Here is a 26,618-nt window from a genome sequence, read left to right on the forward strand (position 1 = left end):
CCTTCAAAGGGAAGGAGGTTCTGACACAGGCTACGACATAAACGAACATCGAGGATATTATGTGAGTGAAGTACTCCAGTGACAAAGGACAAACACGGCATGACGCCCCTGTTAGGAGGTACCTAGAGTAGTCCAATTCACAGGGACAAGAAGTAGAAGGTGGGTGCCAGGGGCTGGCGGGGGGAATGGGGCGTCGTCGTTTGTTGGGGACAGGGCGACAGTTTTGCAGGATGAGTCCCGAAGCTTGGCTGCACGGCAGTGTGGATGTGCTTAATGCCACTGAACCGTGCGTGTGCTTAAACGTGGTTGAGATGGCAAATTGTGTGTTATGTGTATTTCACCGCGATTTAAAAAAAATTATTTTTTTAAATCTTACGGTATGTGAATTACATCTCCGTTTAAAAAGAAAAGAAAACCTTCGACCGTAAACAGAAACAACTGACCATTCTCCCACTCCCGGGACCCAGGCCTCGCTTGGCACCAGACCGCGATGTCACTTGACGATGTGAGTGTCCATTTCCTCCATGAAACGTGCAGCATGGAATTACTACGACACCACTAAGCCACGTTACAAGAAAGGCACTTACTCAGCCTGGGAATTGGTCCTTATTCACCGTTTTCCCTAGAAGGATAACGCGCAATGAGGCAAAACTCCCTCGGTAGGATTTTAAAACTCCGTGTAGCTAAGAATAAATCCAAATCCAAAAATTTATGGAATAAAAAATTAGAGGTGCTATAAACCTGACTACTGCTTTTAGTTCGATAGTAGTTAATTTATGTATATTTTTGTATTCAATGTCTTTTACAAAAAATTTGTAGCTAAACAAATTGTGGTTTATGCAGACAATGGAATATTACTCAGCGATAAAAAGAAATGAGCTCATGAGCCACAAAAAGACATGGAGAAAACTTAAATGCGTATTGCTGAGGGAAAGAAGCCAGCCTGGAGACGCAGCGGCACACTGTAGGATCCCAACTACATGACATTCCGGAAAGGGCAAAACGACTGAGACAATAAAAAGATGAGCGGTGGCCAGGGTCGGGGTGGCTGGGGGCGGGGAGGGACGAGCAGGTGGGACGCGGGGGACTTTCAGGCGCTGAGGCCATCTGTGTGATACCGCCATGCTGGATCCATGTCATCACACATTTCTCAGAGACCAGGGAGTGTACGACACAAGGACGGAATGAACCCAAAGGTAAGCTATGGACTTCAGTTAATAGCAACTGTAATAGCAACTGTATCAGTATTGGCTCGTCAGCTACACCAGTGGACCTAACGCCAGACACCGACGAGAGGGAGGAAAACGGGGAGGGGAGGGCACAGGGTGTACATAGGAACTCTGTACTCTTGCTCGATTTGTCTATAAGCCTAAAACTGCTCAAAAAAAAAAAAATAAAGTCTATTTAAAAAAATTAACTGAGGCCAGTTAATCAAATGCGGTAGTGTTTAAAGTGATGGCTACGTGATTAGTTACTAAAAATCAGTAAGTTAAATTATAGAAACCGAATTCTGGGGAGTTACCTTTCTTATCTTTGAACAACTTAGAAGGTTAAAGCGATGTATATGTATTTTTCCCGACCCAGACATAATGGGCCATGTGGCTGATTTCTCGCCCACATTCTTCATCCCCCACTCTCTCCCGTTTCCGTCTGCTCATTCCCTGAGATTTATATTTACACTTGGGTCTTTTATCGTGTGGGCGTGAGTGGCGGAATTAGGGAATCATGATGGTTTCAGGCTGCAACTTCTAGGAACAGAACCATTTAATATTTATCTGGCTGGCTCTTAAAAGCCCATTTCTTCAAATGAGGTGGTTCTTTTGGAAACTTGCTAATCCTAAAAGCGTTTCATTCATCCTGGAAATTCCTTTTGCCGTTTAACGAATTAGCTACGAGAAAGAAAACGTTTCTGTAACGAGACTCCTGTCTCTAGGTAGAAGCACAACTCCAAGGCCAAAGCCAGGCTGACGTCACTCAGGAGTAGCAGGTCTCCTAACTCGAGCAGCGCTCACGTTAACTGAAGTCGCGCCGTGTTAACCACTGCGTTTTGCATCCCTTTTAACATTCACGGAGAGGGATCGTGGAGAGGGCCGCCATCTACATCGATCTTTTTCTAAACTGCGGCGAAGTGGAAAACAAAACTGTCAAAACCAGATTTCGATAGGTTCCCTCTCGTAAACGTACGATAGCTTGTCTCTTGGCTAAAGATGGCAGCAACGGTTACGCCCGTTGACCATGAGCAGAGTGGTTATTACAGGCCTTGGGGATGAGGCAGGGGACCCCGAGGGAAAAGTAGGGTGCCGCGGACACAGAGAGAGATGGAGGAGCACACGCTCTGAAGTAGCGTTAGTGAGAACAAGAAATGAGAAGCCGCGTAAATGGCCGTCAATCGGAGAACAGGTGAATTCAAATGAGGACGTGGATATACATACACCGACATACATAAAATATTTTGCAGAAATACATAATATCACACTGGTAAAAAAGAAAACTAAAAAACTAAATGTGCGCGGTGTGTGCACACGCACACACAAGCACACAGATAACATGTTTGTACGTGTACAGAAGAAGGTCTGGGTAGACACACGGTTATACCAAACTACCACAGGAGTCGCCTCAGGCCAGTGGGATTGGGGTGGGGGTGTGTGTGAAAGAAGAGGAATCTTTGCCTTTGTTTAATTTTTTTTATAAATAAAACCGATTAATTTTAACAAAAAGAAAAAAAAATAATAAAGGCAAAGGGAAAGAGGAAAGAAAGAAGGTGTACTCAAGGAGGTAAACAAATTTGCAAAGGAAGACAGTCTAGGGAAGTTTCGGTTCGGCAGTGAGCCCGAGGCTAACGGGGACCCAAACCCAGGCAGTGGCTCTGGTCAAATCACTTCCCCTCAGTAGTGACAGTCTCTGATTTCTTGTTCGCTGGTTACTCAAGACAAAAGTCTTCAGGGGCTCTAAAACGCAGCGGTTCTTTCTTTCAGAATGAGCAACCGCAAGCTTTAACCTTTAACCCCGCTGCTTGGAGGAGCCAAATCTAAGAAAGGAAGGAGGAGGTCAGGTGTCTGCGTTTCCCACTCGGCATTTTCCCATCACCATCGTCATCACCATCACCTAGTTGTTAACACTTGTCAAGGGCTCACCGTGAGTTAGGAACTACATCAAGCATTTTATAGACACTCAATCACTTACAAATCTCCAAAACGCATACCTTTACAGGGAAAGGGGCAGGGGGCGGTGGGGAAGGAGATAAATCCTGAGAAACAATTTTCAGAAAACAGCAGATGGAGGAAGAAGGAAAAAAAATCCCTCTTCTCCCTTCTCCTGGTAAATGGTAATATTTGTATTCCACAGATGGAGCCTCTGGGGATATCGTCAGTGGCAGCAAAGGCAGATCCCTTCGGACTGCCTGGTGCTTTTCGCAGTGGCTTCTCTTTTCCACGCCATTCGCTTCTGATCCGCGTGGGAATGGACAGTTTTAGGAGAGTGTGATGGTTTGGGGAGCTTTGTAAAGATGTCAAGCCAGTTGAGGCACGGGAGGCGAGGAGAGGGAGGGAGAGGGAAGAGGAGCGGGGAGGATGCAGAGGGGAGACCGAGACGGAAAGACGGGTTTTGAGGCTCCAACAAAAAACAGCGCCCTGTGCCACAGACAGGCTCTGCGCAGAATCTCCCGCCTGCTGAGCAGCTCTAATGAACCCAGCTGTGGCGCTCACGTCTGCATTCTGTCGCCCATGTCCAGACGGAGCTCCGAACTGAGCTTTAAAACACAAAAGTCTCTGTACTCGGAAAATTATAAGACACTGAAGAAAGAAACGGAAGAAGATACAAATACACGGAAGTATATACCGTACTCATGGATAGGAAGAATTAACGTCATTAAAATGTCCATACTACCCAAAGCAATGTATAGATTCCACGCAATCTCTATCAAAACATCAGTGGCATTTTTCACAGACCTTGAACAAATAATCCTAAAATTCATATGGAGCCAAAAAAAAATTGACCCCAATTGACACAGCAATCTTGAGAAAAAGGAACAAATTTGGAGGTATCACACTCTCTGATATCAAACTATACTACAAGGCTACGGTAATCAAAACAGCATGGTACTGGCATAAAAACAGACACATAGATCAATGGAACGTAACAGAGAGCCCAGAAATGAACCCACTCCTGTATGGTAAATTAAGTCTGTGACAAAAGAGGAAAAAATATACAATGGGGTAAAAATAGTCTATTCAATAAATGGTGTTGGGAAAACGGGACAGATACATGCAAAAAAATTAAAGAAGAGCACCTTCTTACACCATATATAAGAAAAAACTCAAAATGGATTAAAGACTTAAATGTAAGACCCAAAGCCATAAAACTCCTAGAAGAAAATATAGGCAGTAAACTCTCTGACATGGCTCTTAGTAGTATTTTTTTCTGATTCGTCATCTCGGGCAAGAGAAATAAAAGAAAAAATAAGCAAACAGGAATACGCCAAACTAAAAAGTTTTTGCACAGCAAAGGAAACCATCAACAAAATGAAAAGACAACCTACTGAATGGGAGAAGATATTTGCCAATGATACATGTGATAAGAGGTTAATATCCAAAATATATAAAGAACTCATGCAACTTAACACCAAAAATACTAACAATCCAATTAAAATATGGGCAGAGGACCTGAATAGACCTTTCTCCCAAGAGGACGTACAAATGGCCAATACGCATATGAAAATATGCTCAACATTGCTGATCACCAGAGAAATGCAAATTAAAACCACAATGAGATGTCACTTCACGCGTGTTAGCATGACCATCGTCAATAATAAACAAACAATGAGTGTTGGCGAGGATGTGGAGAAAAGGTAAAATTTGTGCACTGTTGGTGGGACTGCAGACTGGGGCAGCCGCCAGAGGAAAAAGTATGAAGTTTCCTCAAAAAACTAAAAATAACCTGAAACTTCCTGGATTTCATTAACCCATGTCGCCCTAATAATAAATAAATAAATAAATAAATAAATAAATAAATAAATAAATAAATAAATAAATAGAACAACTAAAAATAGAACTACCTAGCAATTCCACTTCTGGATATTTATCCAAAGACATCCAAAACACTAATTCGAAAAGATGTATAACGCCTATGTTTAGTGCAGCATGATTTACAACAGCCATATATGGATGCAACCTAAGTGCCCTTTGATAGGTGATTGGACAAAGAAGTTGTGGTACATATATACAACGGAATATTACTCGGCCATAAAAAAATAATGAACTCTTACCATTTGCGACAACATAGATGGACCTGGAAAGTATTATGCTAAGTGAAATAAGTCAGACAGAGAAAGACAAAAATCACATGATCCTGCTTACATGTGAAATTTAAAGAACAAAATAAATGAACAAACACAACAGAAACAGACTCCTAGATGCAGGGAACAAGCTGATGGTTACCGGGTGCGAGGGGTGTTGGGGACGGGGTGAAAAGGGTGACGGAATTAAGAAGTACAAATTGACTACGAAAGTACAAATTAACTACGAAAAAGTCATGGGGATGTAAAGGGAATACAGTCAGTCACATGGTTATAAACATGCACAGTGCCAGGCAGGTACCACATCAGTCAGGGGGGATCACTTCGTAAATTATATAAATGTCTAACCACTATACTGTACACCCAAAACTAATATAAAATAATACTGAATGTCAACTGTAATTAAAAAGTTAGAAAAGCGGGGGAAGGTGAAGGGGAATAAGGTTCAAATTTTCATGCATAAAACGAGTCAGTCACGAGGATGCGATGTGCAGTACGGGGGATGCGGTCGATAACACGGTGACAGCACGTACGGTGTCACATGGTTGCCTGACTTAACGGTGATCACTTCTTGAGCTATATAAATGTTGAATAACTAGGGTGTACACCTGAAACTAATATAATATTGTATGTTGGTTATAGTTTTTAAAAAATCTTTTTAAAAATAAAGAAATACAGTCTATTAGATGTTAAAAAAAAAAAGACATGAGTCTCTTATTAGTTTAAAAAGAATCTTTCTGGTGGTATTTTTTCCCATATGCATAAAAGTCCCCTCTTGTCCCATCTATACTCTCAAAGCACCGGGCGGGGGACAAAAGCACGTTATGCTTACCAAGGGATACACGCTGTCACTGTCATTCTTTTGAAACAACATGTCCTCGGTGGTGGTGGACACCAGGGAGTCCTCTGAGACGATGGCTTTGGGCTGGAACTCTTTTTCCTCGATGAAGTAAGAGACCACTTTTTCTTTCTTTTTCTCCCCTTCTGGTTCCAAACCTCCTCTGTCTTGTTCCGGTTCGTCTTGGGGCATCTGGCTGGTTTTCTCCCCAGGCTCGTCTGACAGCCATCTTTCGGCGGAATCCGTCTCTTGTTCCTCAGAACTGGTTAGATCCAAACCAAGAAATTCTAATTGTGAGCCCAGGCTTCTTGGATGCTCTGATTGTAACGAGTGCTTCGACTCACTGGCACTATAGGTTTGCTTAAAAAAAAAAAGAAATTAAGAGAGATTGTGATTCCAAATACAGTTTGTGCTGCTACATTCTCTCGCTTATTTTCCTTTCTTTTCCTAATCAGCCATTCTCGGTGTTAGCCTCACTCTAGAATTACAAAGCGTTTTAAAAAGGAGCCTGCGACATTTTGTGCTTAGATAACAGAAACCACGGGCATGTCGGGTTTATTCCTGGGCTACTAGCAGACCCGCAATAGCAAAGTCATTGTAAGGTGCACTGGTTGGTTCCAAAAGGCCGACCGGTCACTTAGCATATTATTCTATAATGTTTAGTTATGGGTCTGCCTCCCTACACACCCTAGAACTCCTTTAGAGGATGGACTGCGTCTTACTTGGTTTTGTATCCCCATAGCCTGGCATATCGGAAGCATTCAATTAATGATTATGAATGAATGAATGAATGAATGACAATTACTACTTACTGAAAAAGTTTCTGACATAGCTGACTGGTAATCAGTCGATGTAAGTCTCTCCACACTGATCGTGGACTTGGTGGCTCCTTGGAGCTCCGCTGTGGTTTCTTCCTGAATCCCTGCAGCCACCTCCTCCTGGGCTGTTCCAGAATCTTCCTCTAATTCACTTGCACTGACAGTTTCTTCTTCCTCCTCCCCTTCCTCCTCTTCTCCTTCCTCTCGCTTCTCCTCTTCCTCTTCCTGCTCTTCTCCTTCCTCCTCTCCCTCTTCCTCTTCTTCCTGAGAGTCTCCCCATGCTACTGTGTCATCTTTCGATTCCTGTTGCATATTTTCTACCTCTTTATAATAATTTGTGTCATATTCTTCTTCTTCCATTTCTGTTTCTCCATCTTCTTCTGCTTCTAGTGGATTTTCCTCTGCGTCTGACATTCTCCTCTGTGGACTTCCCTCTAAAGAAATTTGACCACGATAATCAGCAGGGCCCTCCGTCTCTCATTTTGATTCCTTGGTGCACTAACCTATTAATGAAATGTGCAATACCAGCTCTGGATTCTTTCCACGGGAATAAAAACAATGCCATACTCCTGGGAAAACCTTTCCCAAATTTTGAAAATACTGATCCCAGGGCCTCTCATCTTTCTAGGAATAACTTCAGAGCCTTTTAATTCATTTAAACATATTCCTATTCCCAAAGGCTGCAAAATGTACAACACAGGTATTAGCGACAATTCTAATATGACTAAGGAAAGAAGCAGTGTAGCTTAGTGGTTAAAAGTATGGGCTTTGCAGCCAGCCTCTGCTAGCACCCCAGTTTCCCTGCTCACTTGCTCTGTGACCTTGGGTAAGTCACTTTACCCCACAAAGTCTAAATTTGCTCATAGGCAAAATAAAAATAACCCTATATTCTGAGGTTACTGTGGAGATTAGATGAGATGACCGACGTAAAATGCTCAACACAGTTGCATCACGTAGGGATGCGAGAAATAGTAGCCACTGTTTTAAAAAGTTTAAAAGCCTTTTAATATATTCTTTCATTTAGTCCTTACAACAAACTTGAGGCTCTGAGAGTCGACGTGACTTTTTCAAGATCACACAACTAGTAAGAAGCAGACCTCTCTGACGCTGTTCCCCCACCTGAAAAATCGATTTCAAGTCAAGGACCGCTAGCACGAGCCCCTTCCGACTGCCAAACTTTGCCAGGAGAGGCGCGGCAGGTGTGCGGGTCCGTGGGGCGCACAGAGCCCGCGCGCAGCCCCTTGCTCCGCCCTGGGCCCCGCCCCACTCGAGGCCCCAGTGGGGCCCCGCTTTGCTGGGCCCCCCACCCGAGTCCCCCCGTGGGCTCCGCCCCTGACTCACAGAGCGCGCCCGCCCAGATGGTCAAAGGCCAGAGTCGTCCCGCCGCCCTGGACCCCGCCTGGACCCCTGCGCCGCCTCCCCGGCCTCCAGCTGCCGCTGCTTTCTCTTCCACCGGCTCCCTAGTTACGGTTGCCACCCAAGCCCGTCCCCATGGTAACCGACGCCGCCGTGGGCGACGGGCGGTAAAATCAGAGGTGAACGGCGATCACGTGTGCGCAGAGCGTCCGCGAGCGTGGCCGGCGCGCCCCCTGCCGGCCGCCAGGGGAAAGGCACCAACGCGACTCCTGCGGTGAAATTTGCTTTCCTGGTCTCCCCTTCCTCTTTCCTCCCATCCTTTCAACTCTGGCGCTGTCCGCAGAGAAGCTGCGGCGGCCAATACTAGCAAGTTTGACCTTAAGGCTGGACGAGATTAAGTGAAGCACTAGGAACTGTTTGATAAAATTCTCTTTGCCAAAAGCAAACTAAATCCCCCTGTCTCACAGACGCCACACACATCTGTCCTCACCCGGGCACTACGTGTTCTGCAGAGAATTTTAGCTAACTGGAGTTAAATATTATATAGGTCGCATTACCTCACTGTACTTACCAAAAAACGTTTCTGCAAAACCAGTTTGGTTTAATCCATTTGGACCTTCCTACCTCTAAGTGACCCACCCCTAGAACCTCACAGGAGACGGCACACGTGGCCATCCTGTTTCTATCCATCCTGTTTCTTTGGCAGGCAGGAAACCCGCCAAAGGCGCTGATGCAGAAGACTCTCTGTAGTTCTCATTTTAGAATGTAACAGATCCTTCCCGCCCCCATGCCCCCATACTGGTTAATATGCATACGATCTCAAAAAAGAGGGATAAACTGAATAGGATAAGCTGTGTTTATTATAGTCTAGGGCTTATACAAAGACTGGAAAACACTTGGAATTAGAACACGATTTAAACAGCAAACATTGGTAAACGTGGCACGTCTGTGGCTCCCAAGAGGGGACTATGTGAGGACGCACCGGAGGACAGTTTGGGGAAGACACGACAGGAAGGCTTTCAGGTGAAGCACGAGAACCCACGGCTGGAAGCACACCCTGGTACTGACACCCGTCGGGGCAAGCTAGTATCTGCATCCAACCCAAGCAACACGATCTAGTCCCAAGGAACACGAGCAAGCCTCAGCAGAATATGCCAGATCTCTGAGAAAGTCGTCTGCATCGACTGGAAATAAACACTGTGACACAGTGAAGAGAGAAAGGGAGTGAGACTAGTCACTAGGAATCACTGAAACCCATTTTGCCATGGCGAAGGAGGAATTGGTATGTCCGAGGGTGAGATGTGCACACGCTGCCTGTTCCCATCAGTGGTGTCAAGCCCGCTTTGGTTTACAGAACAGTGCTGATCTGAGGGCATGGCAAGGTTCAAATATAAAAAGCCAAATTAGAAGCCAATTTGCAAGGTTTTTATTCTAGAAGTGACGGGGGCTTGCTGCCCGCTGGTGGGTTACGGACCGGAAAAGCTGGTGCCGCGCTGGGCTGCCTGGGGGCCTCCTGGTTTCCCTCTTCTTAGGGAGAATCATCGGGGCTCTGAGGTCCACTGTCGAGGATGCAACTTCTGTATCCAGAGCAGCGATGCCTCAGTGCAGATGCAGATGGGGCAGCCTGACGCATGGAAACCCCGTTCACTAAAGGATGATGTTCCTGAGATGCTAGTCAAGTGTGACGCTGGTGCAAGTGTTGGTCTGCTCTGGCCAACTTTCTATGAGGCTGTTCTGACGCCTGTCTAAGCTTTGTCTGAGAGGTTCACAAGAAATTCAGCTGGAGTGATAACAAGGTCTTATCAGCACTATAAAACTGTTTATTTGGGGGAAAAAAAATCCAAAAAGAATAAAGTCGCATCAGCACCTGCCAGAATAACTCCCGCCCATTTGCCCAGAGAAGATTCCCATATAGGGCACGGTCTAATTTGCAACTGATGCTAAACACAAATGAGGCTTGTAACAATGCCTTAAATCCCGAGATTACACTGGGAGGCCATCGCGTTGCCACCACCTAGAGGTTCAGGCTTCCAACCTCCTTCAGGTCCTTAAGCTTTAGGGAGAAAAGGAAAGAAGAAATCCCACTCGACCCCACAGTCCAGGGCAAGGGAAGAGGCTTCTTGTTACTGTTCCCTGGGGCCAATCATCTTTGCAAAGGAACAATGTTGCAGCTGGAAGAAAAAGAGGAAAGAGACAGCGTGAGTCCGGTGGCTCCATTCAGGAAGATCAGGTGAGCCCTTCGGAGCTTTTCACCTTCGTTCTTTCATTCTCTCTCTTTTTTTTTAACGCCTGCTGTACCCGGTCTTCCTAGGTGGTCTCCCATCCAAGTAGCAACCAGGCCCGACCCTGCTTAGCTTACGAGATCAGGCGCGTTCAGGGTGGCAAGTGCCCAGTTAGAGAGAGAACCAAGAGAACAGGCCTCCCTCCACCTCCACGCTTGCAATCTCACTCCTGCCCCAAGGACTCATCATGAGTTCTGTGGGCAAGCTGAAGACTCCTGTCGCTTCCCCATAACCCCCAACTCCCCACCCCCGCTTCCCACAGCTTTACGTCCAACAAACACGCAGCGGACACTGCAGTGTGAGTATGTGGGAACAGGTACTTTACCCCAGCAGGCCTTTGCCAGCCCAGCGTGTTGGGACGAGTCGGAGCTGGTGCTTCTCCCCTCTGCGGCTCACTGTCACATTCAGGGGCTTCTGAAAGGGAAATAAGCTCATTTTTTTGTTGTTGTTCAACTTCATTAGCACTCAGAGAGATTCGGGCTACAATGCTGAGGTACCGCTTTTTTCCCATCAGACCTGTAAGAACGCTTGCTTATGTTAAGCATAATAGTCCTGCAGCTGGGCAGAGTGTGGGGCGCGTGGCACTCCTGGGGCAGCCAGTGGGGCTGCACATGGGTACCATCCTCTTGCAGAAGCAAATCGCTCTCCTCCCAAGACAATCTTTAAATGATGCACAGAAGATACATTTTGCAAAAGCACAAGATGATATATGAACTAAATGTTCCATTCCAGGACTGTTTATAAATTCAGATACTGAAAACACCCAAAATATCCCTCAATTAGGTTTTGTTCAAACATATAGTGAACGAAGCAGTTTTAGTAAAAAAAAAAAAAAAAAACCCAGCAAAATATGAACCCACTTGAATGTACTTTCTAAATGGACATATGTGTTGCTTGGTGCATACAAACTTTTCTGGGAGATATACAAAAAATTGTTAATGGGGGTCACTTCCGAGAGAAGCACTAGTAGTTTAGAGTAAGAGAACATCTATCACATCTGCACATGTTGGGATTCTGGTCAAGGTGGCGGAGTAGTATGTCAACTGTCATGGAAAAATAAAAAATTATTTAAAAAAAAAATCTATAAATGTACATTGCCTTTGATCCAGTAATTGACAGATACTTTCATACGCGACAAGAATGTTCACTACGCCATTGTCTGCGATGGCCAAACAATGGAAACGCCCTAAATGTCCAGTGTGGGGGCTGGCTAAATAAAAGGTGGCAAACCAGCAGAATGTGGTGCAGACAGATGCACACTGAGGTGGAAATCCTTTCACAGGGCAGGAAGCTAGAATAGTATGTACAGTACGTCTTGTTTGTGTCTTCTTTTTCAAAAAGCCGTCACTACAGACCGAGAAAGAGTGTGAGGGACACGCCGATGTGCTTCCAGTTCTGGAAATGACAGCCTTCATCCCTGACACGGTGTCGTGTTAAGGCCTATTTTACATCCTAAATGTCTCTCTCGTTTGCTCACTTCCTTCCACCCGGAGGCCGTTCGTCAAAGCTACCGTCACGTCCTGACCGAGCTGCTAAGACTCTGTCGGCCTTCCAGTCAGCTCTCTCCCGAGGATGCGGAGAAATCCTTTCAAGACACGAAGCTGCTTACACTCTCCAGCTGGGGAGTGTGCCCGGCTCCCAACTGCTCCTCAGGGAAAAAACAGAGTTGCAACCAGCCTTCTCTAGTCCCCCGCCTCAGGGCCACACCCTGCTGGAAGGCCCCGCTCCCCGCCAGTATCTACTTACGAGTCACGTCCTAGGAACATTCTTCTTCAACCCCAGACTAAATCGAGACCCCATTATTTGCTGTCCTAGCTCCCTTGAACTTTTCCTTCGGAACACTCATCACAGTGTGTAATTCATTACGTATCCGAGGTCACATGACTAAGGCTTGCCTCCCCACCGAAGTGCTCCCAAGGCAAGGACCCTCTCTTGATCTCTTTTGTTCCCTGTTGTAAAGCCAGCACCTTGCCCAGGATTCAAACAGAGCAGCAAAGGTGCTGTGCAGGGAGAGACCCGAGACTTTCACTCTTACTTGAAACACTTTGCACTGTGTGACTTTTTTAGACTAAATATTCATTATATTGATATGTAATTCACATATCATAAAACTCATCATTTTAAAGTATAAAATTCAAAAAATAAATAAAGTACATAATTCAGTGGGTTTTACTATATCCAGAGATTTGCACCCCCATCACCACTATCTAGTTCCGGAATGTTCACCATCCAAAAAGAAACCCCGTACCCATCAGCAGTCAGTCACTCCCTGCCACGTCCTTCCCCGGCCCCCGGCAACCACTAATCTACCTTCTGTCTCTGTAGATTTGCCCATTCTGGACATTTCGCATAAATGGAATTCTCTAATATGTGGCCCTTTGTACCTGGCTCCTTGCACTTAGCACAAACCCTTTCAAGGTTCACCCACGTTATAGTATGTCCGTCCTCCATTCCTTTTTATGCCTGAATAAAAGATGCATTTTTTTTAATAATAGACAATTTTTTTAAGGTTTTTCCTTTGAAAATACATACATATATTTACATATGTATATATGCACTTGATCCAGAAACTCACCTTTAGAAAGTTATCTAAAGAAACAGATATGTCTATAAGAGCATTAATTTCTAGGTTTCCAAAAAATTGGAAACTATCTAAATATCTAACAATATAACGTGGTGGGGGGGTTTATGATTTTTTTAATTCACGGAGCAGACCACGGAAACTCAGGGCGTTGATTCTCAAGCCGGGCTCTGGTTCCTGGGGACCGCAGGGCCTTGCAGGGGTGAGGCCCTCCTCCAGCCCATCCCAGCAGCTCAGCTGGTATCTGTTTGATATACTGGAATTCCCCAGGAAATTTCACTTGAAGAGAAGGTTCTATTGCTAAAAAACATTTAATGACTACTTGTGAAAAGACTGATTAACACAGCGTTACTAACTATAGTTGCCACGCTGTATGTTATAGCACGTAATGATACTGTACTGCATATCTGAAAGCTGCTAAGTAAGAGAATAAATCTTACAAGTTCTCATCCCAAGAAAAAAAAATGTTGCAACTATGCGTAGTGATGGATGGTAACTAGACTTATTGTAGTGACCATTTCACAGTCTATGCAAATACTAAGTCATTTTGTTGTATACCTGACACTAATATAATGTTATATGTCCATTATACCTCAATTAAAAAAAGGATTTATAGACCTATAAGGAGCCTAAGAATATATTTATTCTTAGAGACCCTAAGCCAGAACCGCCCCACTAAAACACTCCTGGATGTCCGACCCTCAGAAACTGTGAGATAATGTTTGTTGTTTTAAGCTGCTGATTTGGGGGATCAATTTTTTTTTACTCATCAATCGAAAAATAATACCCCCTTTATGGTAAAGGGAAAAAGGGAAGCAGAAAATAGATTTGTTCCAGGGAAGCCAAGAAAGGTTCAGAAAAAGAGAGACCAAAACAGAATAAAGACTCTCACAGATAGGAATTCGATATGTAAAACAGGAGGTGATATAAACGGGTGAGTAAAGTATTAACTATTTGATAAATGGTTCTGGGACAACTATCCTTTGGGGGTAAAAAAAAAAGTGTGGTGCCCTACCTCACGCCATTCACAGAAATGGACTCAAGAGAAATGAAAACAAATGTCCACACAAAAACTTAGAATGCTCCTAGCAGTATTATTCACAATAGCCAAAAATTAGAAACCACCCAAATATTCATCAACTGATGAATGGATAAATAAAACGTGGTCTATCCAAACAATGGGATAGCCATAAAAGGGAATGAAGTACCGATATGCTACAATATGAACTTTGAAAACATCATGCTAAGTGCAAGAAGCCAGTCACAAAATATCACATATTGTAGGGTCATCCCATTTCTATGAAATGTCTAGAATAAGAAAATCCATAGAGACATAAAGTAGTTTAGTGCTTTCCAGGGTTTGGGGGGATATGGGGGGAATGGGGAGCGACTGCAAAGGTGTATGAGGTTTCGGTACGAGGCGATGAAAATGTTCTATAACCGAATGTAATAATGGATGCGTAATATACCGAAAACCACTGAATGATGCACTTTAAATGGGTGAACTGTCTGGTATGTGAATTATACCTCAATAAAATTATAAAAAATAAAAGATAAACTCCAGATGAAGAACAAAGACTAAACAATAAAAGAACTAGAACTTCTTTAAGCAGACACAAAATGCAAAAGCTACGAAGCAAAAAAACTGATGAATTTCACAAAATCAAAATGTGAAACTTCCACACACATACAGACTCAGTGAAGGTGTCACTGTGGGAACGAAGGCCTGAACAGTGGGGCACAGGCCCCGGCTCACTGTTCCTGGCCCGACGCCCGCCTTCTCATGAGTCACACGTAGATGAGCAGGACCCGAGTGGGCACAAGACAAACTCAGAATTGTTGGTTAAACGGAAGGTTTCCCTTGGGAACCAAAACCTTTAGTAAATAATTTCTGTGGGCTCTGAGCTCCATTTTCCACCTGCAAAGTATGAATCTTCGCCAAAAAAACTTTCGTTAGGGTGACGTAACTGAGAGATGAGCCGAGATGATTATGCCAGAAAGTGGAAAGCTGCAGCCAATTTTGAATTCCAACTCTTATTATATTTTTAAGGACTGAAATCGTCAAAATGCACACATGTCAGGTTTTAATATACTACTGTTTGAATAATACTGTGCTACCGTGCATTACTCCATGTTTCTTTAAATTCTCGGGTATGGTTTTGGCAGGGAAGAACACCATCTATTAATGTACTATTAATAAATTCAACAAAAATGGATGTCTAAACATATTTTTAAAAAAATCTTTCAAGTAATCAGAGTCACCATAAACACAGTTAAAAGACTAGGAGCTAACCAGGAGAAACATATGCAACATGTAAACTGGCAAGGGTTTAATATCTAGAATATATATAGTTCCTACAAATCGATTTTGTAAAAGGACAAATAATCCAGTAGCAAAAAATGGGAAAAAACAGACAGGCAATTCACAGAAATGAAAATACAAAAACATTAATGAAAATGTAAAAAAATACTCAACCTCACTGGTAATCAGGAAAATACAGGTTAAAACGACATGTTAGCACAGGTATTGGAAGACCGATACGTAATACGGAGTACCACTGACAGTATGATACACTCGGTATAAATTAGTAAACTGCTTCAGATTACCTATTAAAATTTTAAGTGTGCACAGACTGAGAGCCTGCAGTTCTTTTCTTTCTCAAGACGAGCCCACGTGTGTCCACAGTTGCGAACAAGTATACGTGGCTGTTGGCACTGGCGTAAAATGGGAAATAACACGTGTTCACTGACAAGGCAGCGGATGGACAAGCTGCAGTCCATCCGCACGGTGAGAAACGCTGTTTAATGAAACGGGGACAGGAAGTAGGGGAGGGGTAGTCTAGATAAGGTGTCTGGAAAGGCCTCACTGAGGTGTCACTTGCACAAGATGAGGGAGGTAAGGGGGACGAGGGACATGAGCGAGGAAAAGCATTCTCGGCAGAGGGAACGGCAAGCGCAAAGGCCCAGTGGGCACTGTGCCTGAGTAACAGCACTTTGAAGGCAGCAGTCAAAGGCCCCTGTCAACGTTTCTTGGCCCTGGCAATTCTAGGGTCGCTGACCAGATGCCACGTAACCCCCAACTCACCCCCTCGCTGTGCTGCACCACACTGCCAATGTTTTGCAGAGACTGGAAATTGTGAGTGTTTACGGAGCCGAACTCCACAATCTCGTCATCCACTTGCAGACCCTATAGAGAGAAGAGAAATGGCTAGAGGTTAAACCAGGCTAGAGGTTAAATGTGCTTCTGGTGCTCCTTACCCTTCCACACCCAATTCAATGTCAAGGTCGAGAGCTTGTTTTCTACAGGGGACAACGGCAAGTGCAAAGTGAAGCAGTCGGGGATTTAGACACCTCATCCAGGAGCGCGGGGGGGTGAGGGGGTGTGGATAACTGAGCCATCTCCTCCAGGAGGCTCCTTCTAGTGCAGATCTAGAAGACAGCCAGGTCTACCCAATGTCTGATAAAAGCTGGCAGTTGCAGAGGCCTTGAGACACGTGGGGAAAAGCCAAATGCTGCTCTCTGGTGTCCTGGCTCAGGTTCAAGGGCAAGAGGAGGCAAGCCAGTCTGCACCTATTTTGTCCAGGGGTCAGAATTTAGACGTTTGCCCTAGAAGCCCCCAAACAAGCAGCCACAGGCACAAAGCTGACCCAGGACTAGTGTGACCCTTTTGTTCTGAGAACACAGCCACAATCCATTCATCCCTTTAACACATATTTGTCACAGGCCACTGTGCTGGATGCTGCGGAGACGGGTGTGCAACTCACAGTCCTGTGATCATAAGAGGACCAGCGGGACCTGGATTCAGGACCCAGTTCCACCTCTTCAGAGCTATGTGTTCTGGCACAAGCTACTTCAGTCTTTGAGGCTTGTCCTCATGGGTGAAATGGGGTAAAGATTAGTACCAACTACAGAAGGTGGCTGCAGGGTTAAATCTCAAATGCATTTTCACATAAAAACTTGCACGTGATGTTCACAGCGGCCTCTTTCATAATGGCCAAAAAATAGAAACCAAAATGTCCATTAACTCATGAATAGATAGACAAAATGTGGCCTAGCCATACAATGGAATATTACTTAGCTGTCAAAAGGAACGAAATAGAGATACATGCTCCAAAATGGATGAACTTGAAAATGTGATAGTAATTGGAAGAAGCCAGTCATAAAGGACCACATAATGTATGAGTCCCTTTATATAAAATGTCTAGAATAGACAATTTCATAGAGACAGAAAGCAAACCAGTTGCTGCTGGGGGCTGGGGGAAATGGGGGCTGGGAAGGGTCTGACTAATCAGTACAGGGATCCCTTTTAGGATAATCAAAATTCTCTAAAACTGACTGTGATGATGAATGCACAGGTCTGGGAACATACTAAAAGCCACGAAACTGTATACTTTAAAATGGGTAAATTTTATGTATGTGAATTATATCTCAAAAAGCTGTTTAAAACTTTTTCAAATATACTCATTCGGCAGGATACCCAGGAAGCGGCAGCTGCTGTCATTTTGTGTCTATTACTCAGTGCCCAGCTAAACTTGACTGTCTCTAAACTGGACCGTGGTGATGGACAATTTGGTGGGCAGCAGGGGTGGACGCCTCTCCAAAACCCTGGTGCCAGCACGAGGCTGGGCCCCCAGTGGGTGCCGTGGGTCAGGTGGCCTCGGGGCCGGGCGGGGCGGCCTGGAAAGACAGAACCACATGCTCTCAGAGCTGGGTGAGATTTAGGTGGCTGGGCCCTGGCTTACCGCGATGCTGGCGGGGGAGCCGGGGCTGATGCTGTTCACTCTGGCGAAGGCCTGCGGGGGGCTGAGGCCCTCGCTCCGGCCCCGGTCGCGGCTCATGGCCTCTTCGCAGGCCTCGGCCGTGTCCCGGGCCTGCTTCTCCTTGTCCCGGGCGTGCAGCTGGTGCAGGGCCTCCTCCACCCGCTTCATCACCGCCTTGTGGTCATTCTGCAAGCCTGGGAGGAGAACGCCGTATGAGGGGCTGAGGAAGACAGCCGAGGACAGAAGACTCCCACCGTCACTCACTCAGTGTTTAATGAGCCCTTCCTCTGTGCCAGACACGGGCTAGAGGCCGAGGGCCGATCTGTGAACAAGACGGAGCAGCCCCCGCACGAAGCCTACAGCACGGCAAGGAAAGAAGCGAATAACTACACCTGAGGACTGCGATGCGGGCCTGGGGACCTGCCCTCGCCAGGCCAGGGGATGAGGGAAGGCTGCCCAAAGCCAGCGCTGCTCCAGCTGGGACCTGACAGGTGAGCAGGAGTCTTCCCTGGCCACGAGCTCCAGTGCACACAAGGGACACGCGGTTGTTACACGACGGAATGAAGTGGGCGGGGCTTCGCTTTTCTCTTAACGCCTCCAAGAGGAAAAGTGATGCCCACGTCTACTGATACACAGCTGCCGGCGCTCAGTCTGGGAGGCGTAACGGGAGAAAAAGCTAGAAGTCAGGAGTTTAGGGGTGAATTCCTCGATTTTTTTCAGTACTGATGGCGAATTCAAAATGTCGTGAACCACCATGCCAGCCGAATAAGTCACCTCTGCAGGCCAGTCCGGCCTAGCGGCTGACATTTTCCTAACTTCTTTTTAACCTAAAACAACTTCTATTGCCGTGGATTCCACACCGTACTCAGAACGGGTCACTCACACAGTCCCGACAGGTTTCAGAAGCCTAAGCCGTCAGCACTGCCCGCCGATCCCCGTCTAGCACCTGTGGGTCACGGACTTTCAGACTCTCCAGGTGCCTTCCAGCGTGAGCGTGCCCGGCCACCTGACCTGGTTTCTCTGCCTCTGTCTGGGAGGCGTAATGGGAGAAAAAGCTAGAAGTCAGGAGTTAGGATAATCAAAATTCTCTAAAACTGACTGTGATGATGAATGCACAGGTCTGGGAACATACTAAAAGCCACGAAACTGTATACTTTAAAATGGGTAAAGTAGAGTACCTGTGTCTCGTGAGGCCCCCAGGCACCACGAGACACAGGTACTCAACCCACAGGAGCAGACACGAGAAAAGAACCCAGGTTTGAGCAAGCGAAGACACAGACCCGGGCAGGAAGACTTCAAATGGCATCGATGCACAACACACGGTCACTCTCTGACTAGAAAAGGCTGCCCACAGGCGACAAACTCTATGAGGAGCCCCAGAACTCTCAGCAATGCCTGGCACACAGTAGGTACTTTATCTACAGCTGTTGGGTTTGGAATAAATGACTTTATTTACAATATGTTACAATTCTGATCAGAATTCCAAAAAACTTTTTTCCTGGACAAAATGTTTCCGAGGCATTATTTCAAACTCAAACTTGCGATTCTAATAAATGTGGGTATGCTAATGTAAGATATTAATAATAGGGAAGACTGAGGATAGAGTATATGGGACCTCTGTATTATTTTCCCAATTTTTCTGTAAATCTAAAACTGTCCTAAAAAATAAAGTCTAGTTTTAAAAATAAGATAAACTTGTGAGAACAGTTTTTCAAAAGAAAACCAATAAGAAGGAATTGTTCAACCAGATTCTTAAGTATATTAAAATCATTAAGAAAATATGATATTAGCACCCAAAGGAACAGTCAACAAAACAAGGCAAAAAGCCCAGAAAGAGATGTAAGCAGGTCTAAAGATTTCATATGTGATACTGCTAGCATTTCAAATGAATGGAGAAAGAATGGACTGTGTAATAAATCGTGTTGGATCTCGAGAGTATCGTGCTACGTGAAATAAGTCAATGGAAAAGCACGAGAACAGTATGACTTCACGCGCATGTGGGTTATAAAACCAAAAGCGAAGGACAAGCTCGTAGATACAGACGACGGAGTGGTGGTTACCAGAGGGGGAGGGGGTGGGGGAAGGACAAATAAGGGAAAAGGAATCAAATAAATGGGGACGGAAGGGGACAAGACTGGGCAGTGAGCGTACAATGAAGGACACAGATGTTGTATTATGAAATTGTACACCTGAGACTTATATAATGGTATTAACCAATACTACCCCAATAAATTTAATTCAAAAATTAAAATAATAATAATAATAATAATAATAAATGGTGGAACATCAGGCTAATCATTGGGAGAAAAAGTCAGTACCCTCCCTCATGCTGTGGGTGAGAACCTCTCAAATTTCCCCCAGAACCCTCCTAACTGGGGAGGCAAGTGGGCTGCATCCCCGGAGAATCTCAGGTTTAAGCCAAAAGCCCCAAATTTCCCTCCGGTCTGATCATCTCAACATGGTTTTCCCCTACTCTGTCTTCCTATTTGCTTTAATATAAAAACGGCATATGCTTCTTTTCCCAAAAGCTTCAAGGAAAAATGAAGCTCTAAGAAGTTCTATGACAACACTGTGGCTCTGAAAACTGCAGCTTTGGTATTGTAAGCTGTGTCCCACCCAAGGGCACCTGTACCCTCACAGTGAAGCGTGGCCTTGTACCAAAACACGCTGCAGATGGAGTCAGCATTCAAACAGGTGACGGAAGTCACGAAGCGGAGAAAAGAGACGATAAATCCCTCTAACATGACTTGTTGGTGACGGCTGGTCGCCCCGCTGTGGAAGGGTGAATAACGGCCCCACAAAGATGCTCCCGTCCTAACCCCCAACCTGGGACTGCATTACTTCACGTGGCAAAGGGGACTTCGTAGATGTGATTAAGTTCAGGACCCTGAAACGGAGAGAGTAGCCTGGATTACCCAGGTGGTGGGCCCGATGCAATCGCGAGGGTCTTTCTAAGTGAAAGAGGGAGGTGGAGCGTGAGAGAGAAAAGTGAGGCCAGAACCAGAGGCAGCAGAGGTGCCGCTGCCGGCTTTGAAGATGGAAGGGGCCACGACCCGAGGAATGTGGATGGCCTCCAGAAGCAAGGGAACAGGCTCTCCCCTGCCACCTCCAGAAGGAACACAGAGCCCCGCCTCACACCTTGATCTTACCCCCGTGAGACCCATTTGGATATCTCACTTGTGAAACTATCAGGTAACAAATTTGTGACGTTTTAAGCCGCTAAGTCTGGTAATTTGTTACAGCAGAAACAGAAAACGAATACACTGCCCAACCTCTACTCTCCCTCTGTTCCTTGGTCGCAAACATTAACAGCTAAGCATGTTTCCTGACACAGAACTGATCTGTAAGCAACGTTTGACTTGGGTTTCTATTGTTATTTCACTCAAGTTTCCACAAAGAGTAGAGTTCTCAAAAACAAAATGAAAACAGAAACCATGAATATAGAACCCTTGAGTCTAACCCATTCCCTGAGTTCTCAGTCCTTCAGTGGGGACATGAGATAATCACATCAAAGCAGAAGAGAGGAAAGCAGATAATATGGAACGCTAGTGATTTCATTCGTGTGCCTTTCCTGTCTCCTCCGAGGTGAGGGACACCCCCTCCCTGAGGGTCACTCACAGACGATGTTGTGCCTGGCGGTCCGGACTTGGTACAGGTCCACGTCAGACCGGGGGTAGCCCTCACAGTCCACCAATGGCTCGTTCATTCCAACACCTTTTTGCTGGAGAGAAGAAACGCAGTTATAAAGATTGCACGGGTAGGAGACCTCTTTCTCCAGGCTCTTTTCTTTCACACTCATAATAAAGGCGACAGTAACAAAAGCTGCCATAAATTGACACTTAACACAGACCAGGTACTCTACCCACGTGCTCTCACAACCACCCTCTGAGGTGGGCACTATTTTTTAATTTCTAATAACACAAGTAATCCACGAATCAGCCTCCTTGTTTGAAGTTAGAACTGTGCCAATAAAACTGAAGACTCTTTTGAGCATCAACCCCAAGGCCAGCCTCCTCCCCGACTCACTCCTGGCCGGCAGCTGACACCTGGCAGGTGGCCTTGGAAGGTGGAGGAGAGTGAATACCCCTAAAAGCACCCAGCTGTGGCGGAACTTTGGTTTTTCTGAATATAAAAAAGAGATCGAAAAGGGCTTGAATTTCAAAGAGGCTTTCTCCCCTGAAAGGACACACTGATATCACCAGTTGCCTCCTGGGGAGAGAAACTAGGTGGCTGCGGACAGGAGAGAGAGACAGACTTTCCGTTTCACATCTTTTTGTAGACTGAATTTTGACCATGGAAAAGTACTCCCTATTTGAAACAATACATTAACATTTAACATTTTGAATTCTTTTCCTACATAAGTCAGAGCACGGTGCACAAAACAATGAAAGGTGTCACATGACGATGGTGCAGGACAGGGATTCTGCCGTCAACTAGGTGGCTTAGATCTCAATTCTGCCGCATCGGGTCTGGGGGCTCCTGGTTAAGGCCTTCACCTCTCCAAGCCTCGGCGTCCTCGATTATAAAATGGGAATAACGGCACTCACTCCCTTCTCGCCTGTGAGATTAATGAGCTGACCCACGTGGAGTGCTTAGCACAACACCGGGAACATGTGCAGTGGGGTGAACAGCGGCCCCCAAAAGGGATGTCCAAGCCCTAACCCCCGGAACAGTGAACGGGGCCTTACTTGGAAAGAGGGTCTTTGCAGATATAGTTAAAGATCTCAGGGTGAGATCGTCCAGTTGCCTCCTGGGGAGAGAAACTAGGTGGCTGCAGACAGGAGAGAGAGACAGACTTTCCATTTCACATCTTTTAGATTTAGGATGGGCCCTAAATCCAATGCCGGATATCCTTATAAGAGAAAGCAGAGGGACATCTGGGACACAGAGACCAGAGAGAAGGCCATGTGAGGACCGAGGCAGACAGTGGCTTTACCATACCCAGTGTACACAGGTACTGGGTAGAGAAATTCCATTAGTTCATCTCCCTTTGTCTCTGGGAGCCTCTGGGTTACACCGACTATTTCCTGTTGGGGGCAGGGGACCCCATATCCTCCCTTTACCACAGTACTCCCTATAGATACCACATAAATGTGCCAGGGGCTAGAGCCCTGTGTCTGCCTCTAGCTCTCCCACAATGACTGAGAATTGACTGGCTTCCAGAATCAATACCACATAAAGTACTGCTGTCCAAAGTCGGGACCCACAGGGCATTAAATAAGCCTGAATCTAAAATACTTACCCTCTTTCCAATTATCTTCGATTTCTTTCAAGGAGAAAGTCTCCATCTGGCGCTGGGCTTTATATCACCTACGGATCACTTGCTGTCTCTGGGCCTCTCTAGTTTGTTCTTAACAGCTTTATTGAGATAAAAGTCACATACCATACAATCCGCCCATTTAAAGTGTATAATTCAGTGGTCTTTAGACTATTCACAGAGTTGTGCAACTATCATCACAATCAATTTTAGAACATTTTCATCATGGTCCAAAAAAGAAACCCCAGACCCATCAGCTATCACTCCCAGCAACCAATAAGCTACCTTCTGTCTACGGATTTGCCTATTCTGGATATTTCATATAAATGGAATCATAAAAAGTGTGGTCTTTTGTGATGAACGTCTTTCACTTAGCATCATGTTTTCAAGGTTCACGCATGGTGTGCACAGATCAGTACTCCGTTCCTTTTATTGAATAATATCCCATTGTATGGAGAGATCACATTTTATTTATCCATTCGTCAATTGCTGGACATTTAGATGGGTCACCTTGATATGTGTTATTTTTCTCATATTTAAGGGGAAACATTCTCATTTTTTCATATGCTGTAGAATTATAAAATTCCCTTTTAAAGTAAATTTATTTAAGTCAAAAAGTGGGTCAACTGAAAGAAAAACAGAGAATAACAGAACAGGAAGTATATGGATACAGCATCCTGCTCATGGTAGAAAGTAACTGAGTTTGAGAAATGGCTGGCATGACACTTGAAAGCACAGGTTCTGAATTCAACAGGCCTGAGCTCGAAATCCCACTTTGTGACTTTGAGCAAGTGACTTCCCTCCATAACGAGCACCCATCGGGCATATAGTCAGCTTCCTGGCCTCTATCTGATACTTCATCTTACTCCCATCACCTAAAATGCATTCCATCTGCCCTATAGAAGATATAATTAATTTGCCCTTCTCTGTCAATTGATTTGTGGTTTTACACTAGGTGGCTTAAGAAAAACTATCAGTTTTGGAACCAGACAGATGTGGGAACTAGCCCCACCGCTGCCACTTTTTAGCTACAAGACCCTAAGGCAAGTGTCTGCCCCATTCTGAGCATCGGTTTCCACCTTATACAATAAGGATAATGAGCCTTATCTATAACTCAAAGCTCAGTACTCTGACGAGTAGCATCAGCATCGCTGGGAAATTTGCCAGAAATACAACATCTGCTCCCACGTGCCCCGCCCCCATCACAATCCGAATTTTAACATACACATTAAAGTTTACGAAGCTCTGACGTAAAGTGGTTAGCAAAGCATAGGGCACCTGGTAAACTCTGAACAGACTGGTGATGGTGATGATTATCAATTCTCCGGCCTCTGCAAACTTATTAGCTCTGTGATCGGAGGCAGCTCTAAGTTAAATAACGCCTCTGTTTCCTCCTCCCTAAAACGGGGGAAATAATAGAGTTCCTGCGAGGATTAAATGAGCTCACCAATGTGAAGCACGGGAAACAGCGCCCAGCTCCACAAACGCTTGCGATGTTACCGACACTGTTCTTCGTTCTTAACGTTATTGCCTCACTGCCTGCTGCCGACAGAGGCCGCAGTTGCGGCGCCTGGAGCCTCCCAGGGAGGGAAAGATCCACAGCCGGGCGCTCAAGCGGAGGCCACACCGGCCTCCCAGTCCCCCTGGTCAGGGGTGCCGAGTCAGGAGGCCTTGGGGTGCCCCCACGCCGCCCGGGAGCCCCGCGCCCACACTCACACTCTCCAGCACGTCATAATTGGCCTTGATCTGAGCCTCGATCTCCTCCTTGCGCCGTATCAGCTCCTGGATGTCACTGACAGTCACCGCACTGGCCTGTGGGGAGCTTCCGCTCTGCCTATCTTCCTTCTCCGACATCCTGGACCTCCGCCCAGGATTCTGTACACCCGGTTTCCCCGCTGCGGACGCCCGAGGAGACTATGGCTACGGCTCCGCCCGCGGGCCAAAACACCAAGGCGGTCCGCGAACGCGGGACGAGTGAGGGGCGTGGCTTCGTCGGTGGGGCGGGGCCACCGGAAGCCACACCCTGCTGGAACACGTGGTACCACGGTGATTCGGCTTGGGGTAATATGGGGAGGTAGACCGCACCGAGGCTGGTGATTTCTCTGTAACTGGCTCATTTTCTTTCCTCATTCATTCAACTAACATTTATTGAGTGCCAACTGTTTGTATATGAGAGAGCATTGTGTGTGGCGCTCCAATTCAGCTCTTCGCATCCACACAGTCCTTGACCGTTTATAAAACACAGATTCCTTATGCCCCATTTTATAAAGTTCAAATCTGGTCATTTGCCTCTTACTGCAATGTGAGGACCTTAGGTAAATCACCTCTCTGAGACTCAGTCTCCTCATTTGTAAATTGGTTCCATATTAATAATCTATTTCATAGAGCTGACGTTTTGCCAATAAATATTTATTGAATGTCTTCTCTGTGCCATATACTGTTCTGGGTACTGGAGGGGTAAAGAAACGAAGATTTGGCTCAGTGCCTCTCACATATTAGGGTCTCTATAAATTTTGGTGATATTGATGATAAAAATAACAGTAATAGTAATCATTTATCGAACGCTTACAACGTGCCACTGTTCTAAGTGCCTTTCATGTCTTAATTCAACAACCTCTTGAAACCAGGATTATTATTACCATCACTTGACAGCCGAAAAAGTCATCTCAAGAACCAGTTTGCCCAACTAGCAAAATAAGCAGCCCGAATTTCAACCCAGCTTAAAAACCAGACAAGGAAACTTCATGTCTTAACATTTGCCCCTTAATATTTGCACTAAAAGGGACACACTGTCACTGATATAGCATTCAAACATGTTTGCCCTGGTTCCAAACGTGGAAAACAAATCCTAATTGAGCAATATTCTTCAAAACAACTGGCCCGAACTCCTCGAAAAGGTCATTATTGTGAAATACTCATGCGTGCCAGGCAGATGCGCGCCAGGCAGACGCGCGCCAGGCAGACGCGTGCCTAGATTAAAGAAGACTGAAGAGACGCTGTGAAATGCAATGTGGGCTCCTTGATTGGATGCTGGTTCCCCTCAAAAAAATAAATAAAAGTGCAAGGGACATTCTTGAGACAATTGGGGAACTCTGAATTTGGCTAGTATTGTATCAATGTTACATTTCCTAATTTTGATACTTGTATACTGTGGTTATATAAGAATGTCCTTAGAAAAAGCACGCTGTAGTATTTAGGGACCAGTAGTCAACTAACTTTCAAGGGATTCATAAACATATACAAGTATATATTTGCAGACAAGAGAATGACAAGGTAAATATGGCAGATTGAAAATAATTGCTGACTCTGGGTGGAACATACATGAACAATCTCTACACTATCTTTGCGAATTTTCTGAGTATGAAATTATTTCAAAATAAAAAGTTATAAAAATCATCATACAGAAAAAGTAAACTCAATTATACTAGGCCTC

At 45.3% G+C, this 26,618-nt stretch overlaps 2 protein-coding genes and 1 long non-coding RNA gene across 7 annotated transcripts in view; all 3 read right to left on the reverse strand.

Annotated features, from left to right (window-relative positions):
• CFAP251 (cilia and flagella associated protein 251) overlaps positions 1 to 8,357 on the reverse strand; it is a 53,977-nt gene extending 45,620 nt beyond the window's left edge. For all 5 annotated transcript variants that reach the window (XR_005656457.1, XR_005656456.1, XM_039879375.1 and 2 more), the window contains exons 1-3: positions 8,291 to 8,357; positions 6,944 to 7,383; positions 6,126 to 6,491 (exon numbers count right to left, since the gene is read on the reverse strand). Coding sequence is in view for 3 of the 5 variants with exons in the window: in XM_039879375.1 (XP_039735309.1) it covers positions 6,126 to 6,491; positions 6,944 to 7,363 (786 nt within the window). In the remaining 2 variants the exon portion in view is untranslated. The remainder of the gene's footprint in view (positions 1 to 6,125; positions 6,492 to 6,943; positions 7,384 to 8,290) is intronic.
• A 790-nt stretch (positions 8,358 to 9,147) lies between these two features.
• Positions 9,148 to 25,128, reverse strand: PSMD9 (proteasome 26S subunit, non-ATPase 9). The gene is made up of 6 exons (XM_039879381.1): positions 24,902 to 25,128; positions 21,547 to 21,649; positions 17,911 to 18,122; positions 16,254 to 16,355; positions 10,913 to 11,001; positions 9,148 to 10,476 (listed from the first exon to the last, which is right to left on the reverse strand). Exons 1-6 carry the CDS (start codon positions 25,037 to 25,039, stop codon positions 10,449 to 10,451), a joined length of 672 nt encoding a protein of 223 aa, XP_039735315.1. The 5' UTR covers positions 25,040 to 25,128; the 3' UTR covers positions 9,148 to 10,448.
• Positions 21,656 to 24,895, reverse strand: LOC120616075 (uncharacterized). The gene is made up of 3 exons (XR_005656464.1): positions 24,464 to 24,895; positions 23,171 to 23,286; positions 21,656 to 22,050 (listed from the first exon to the last, which is right to left on the reverse strand). It is a non-coding gene; the product is annotated as an uncharacterized LOC120616075 (long non-coding RNA).
• Positions 25,129 to 26,618: the final 1,490 nt, after the last annotated feature.

The sequence above is a fragment of the Pteropus medius genome, unplaced genomic scaffold (genome assembly GCF_902729225.1).
Source record: "Pteropus medius unplaced genomic scaffold, Ma_sr-lr_union100, whole genome shotgun sequence".
Taxonomy (NCBI): Eukaryota; Metazoa; Chordata; class Mammalia; order Chiroptera; family Pteropodidae; genus Pteropus; species Pteropus medius.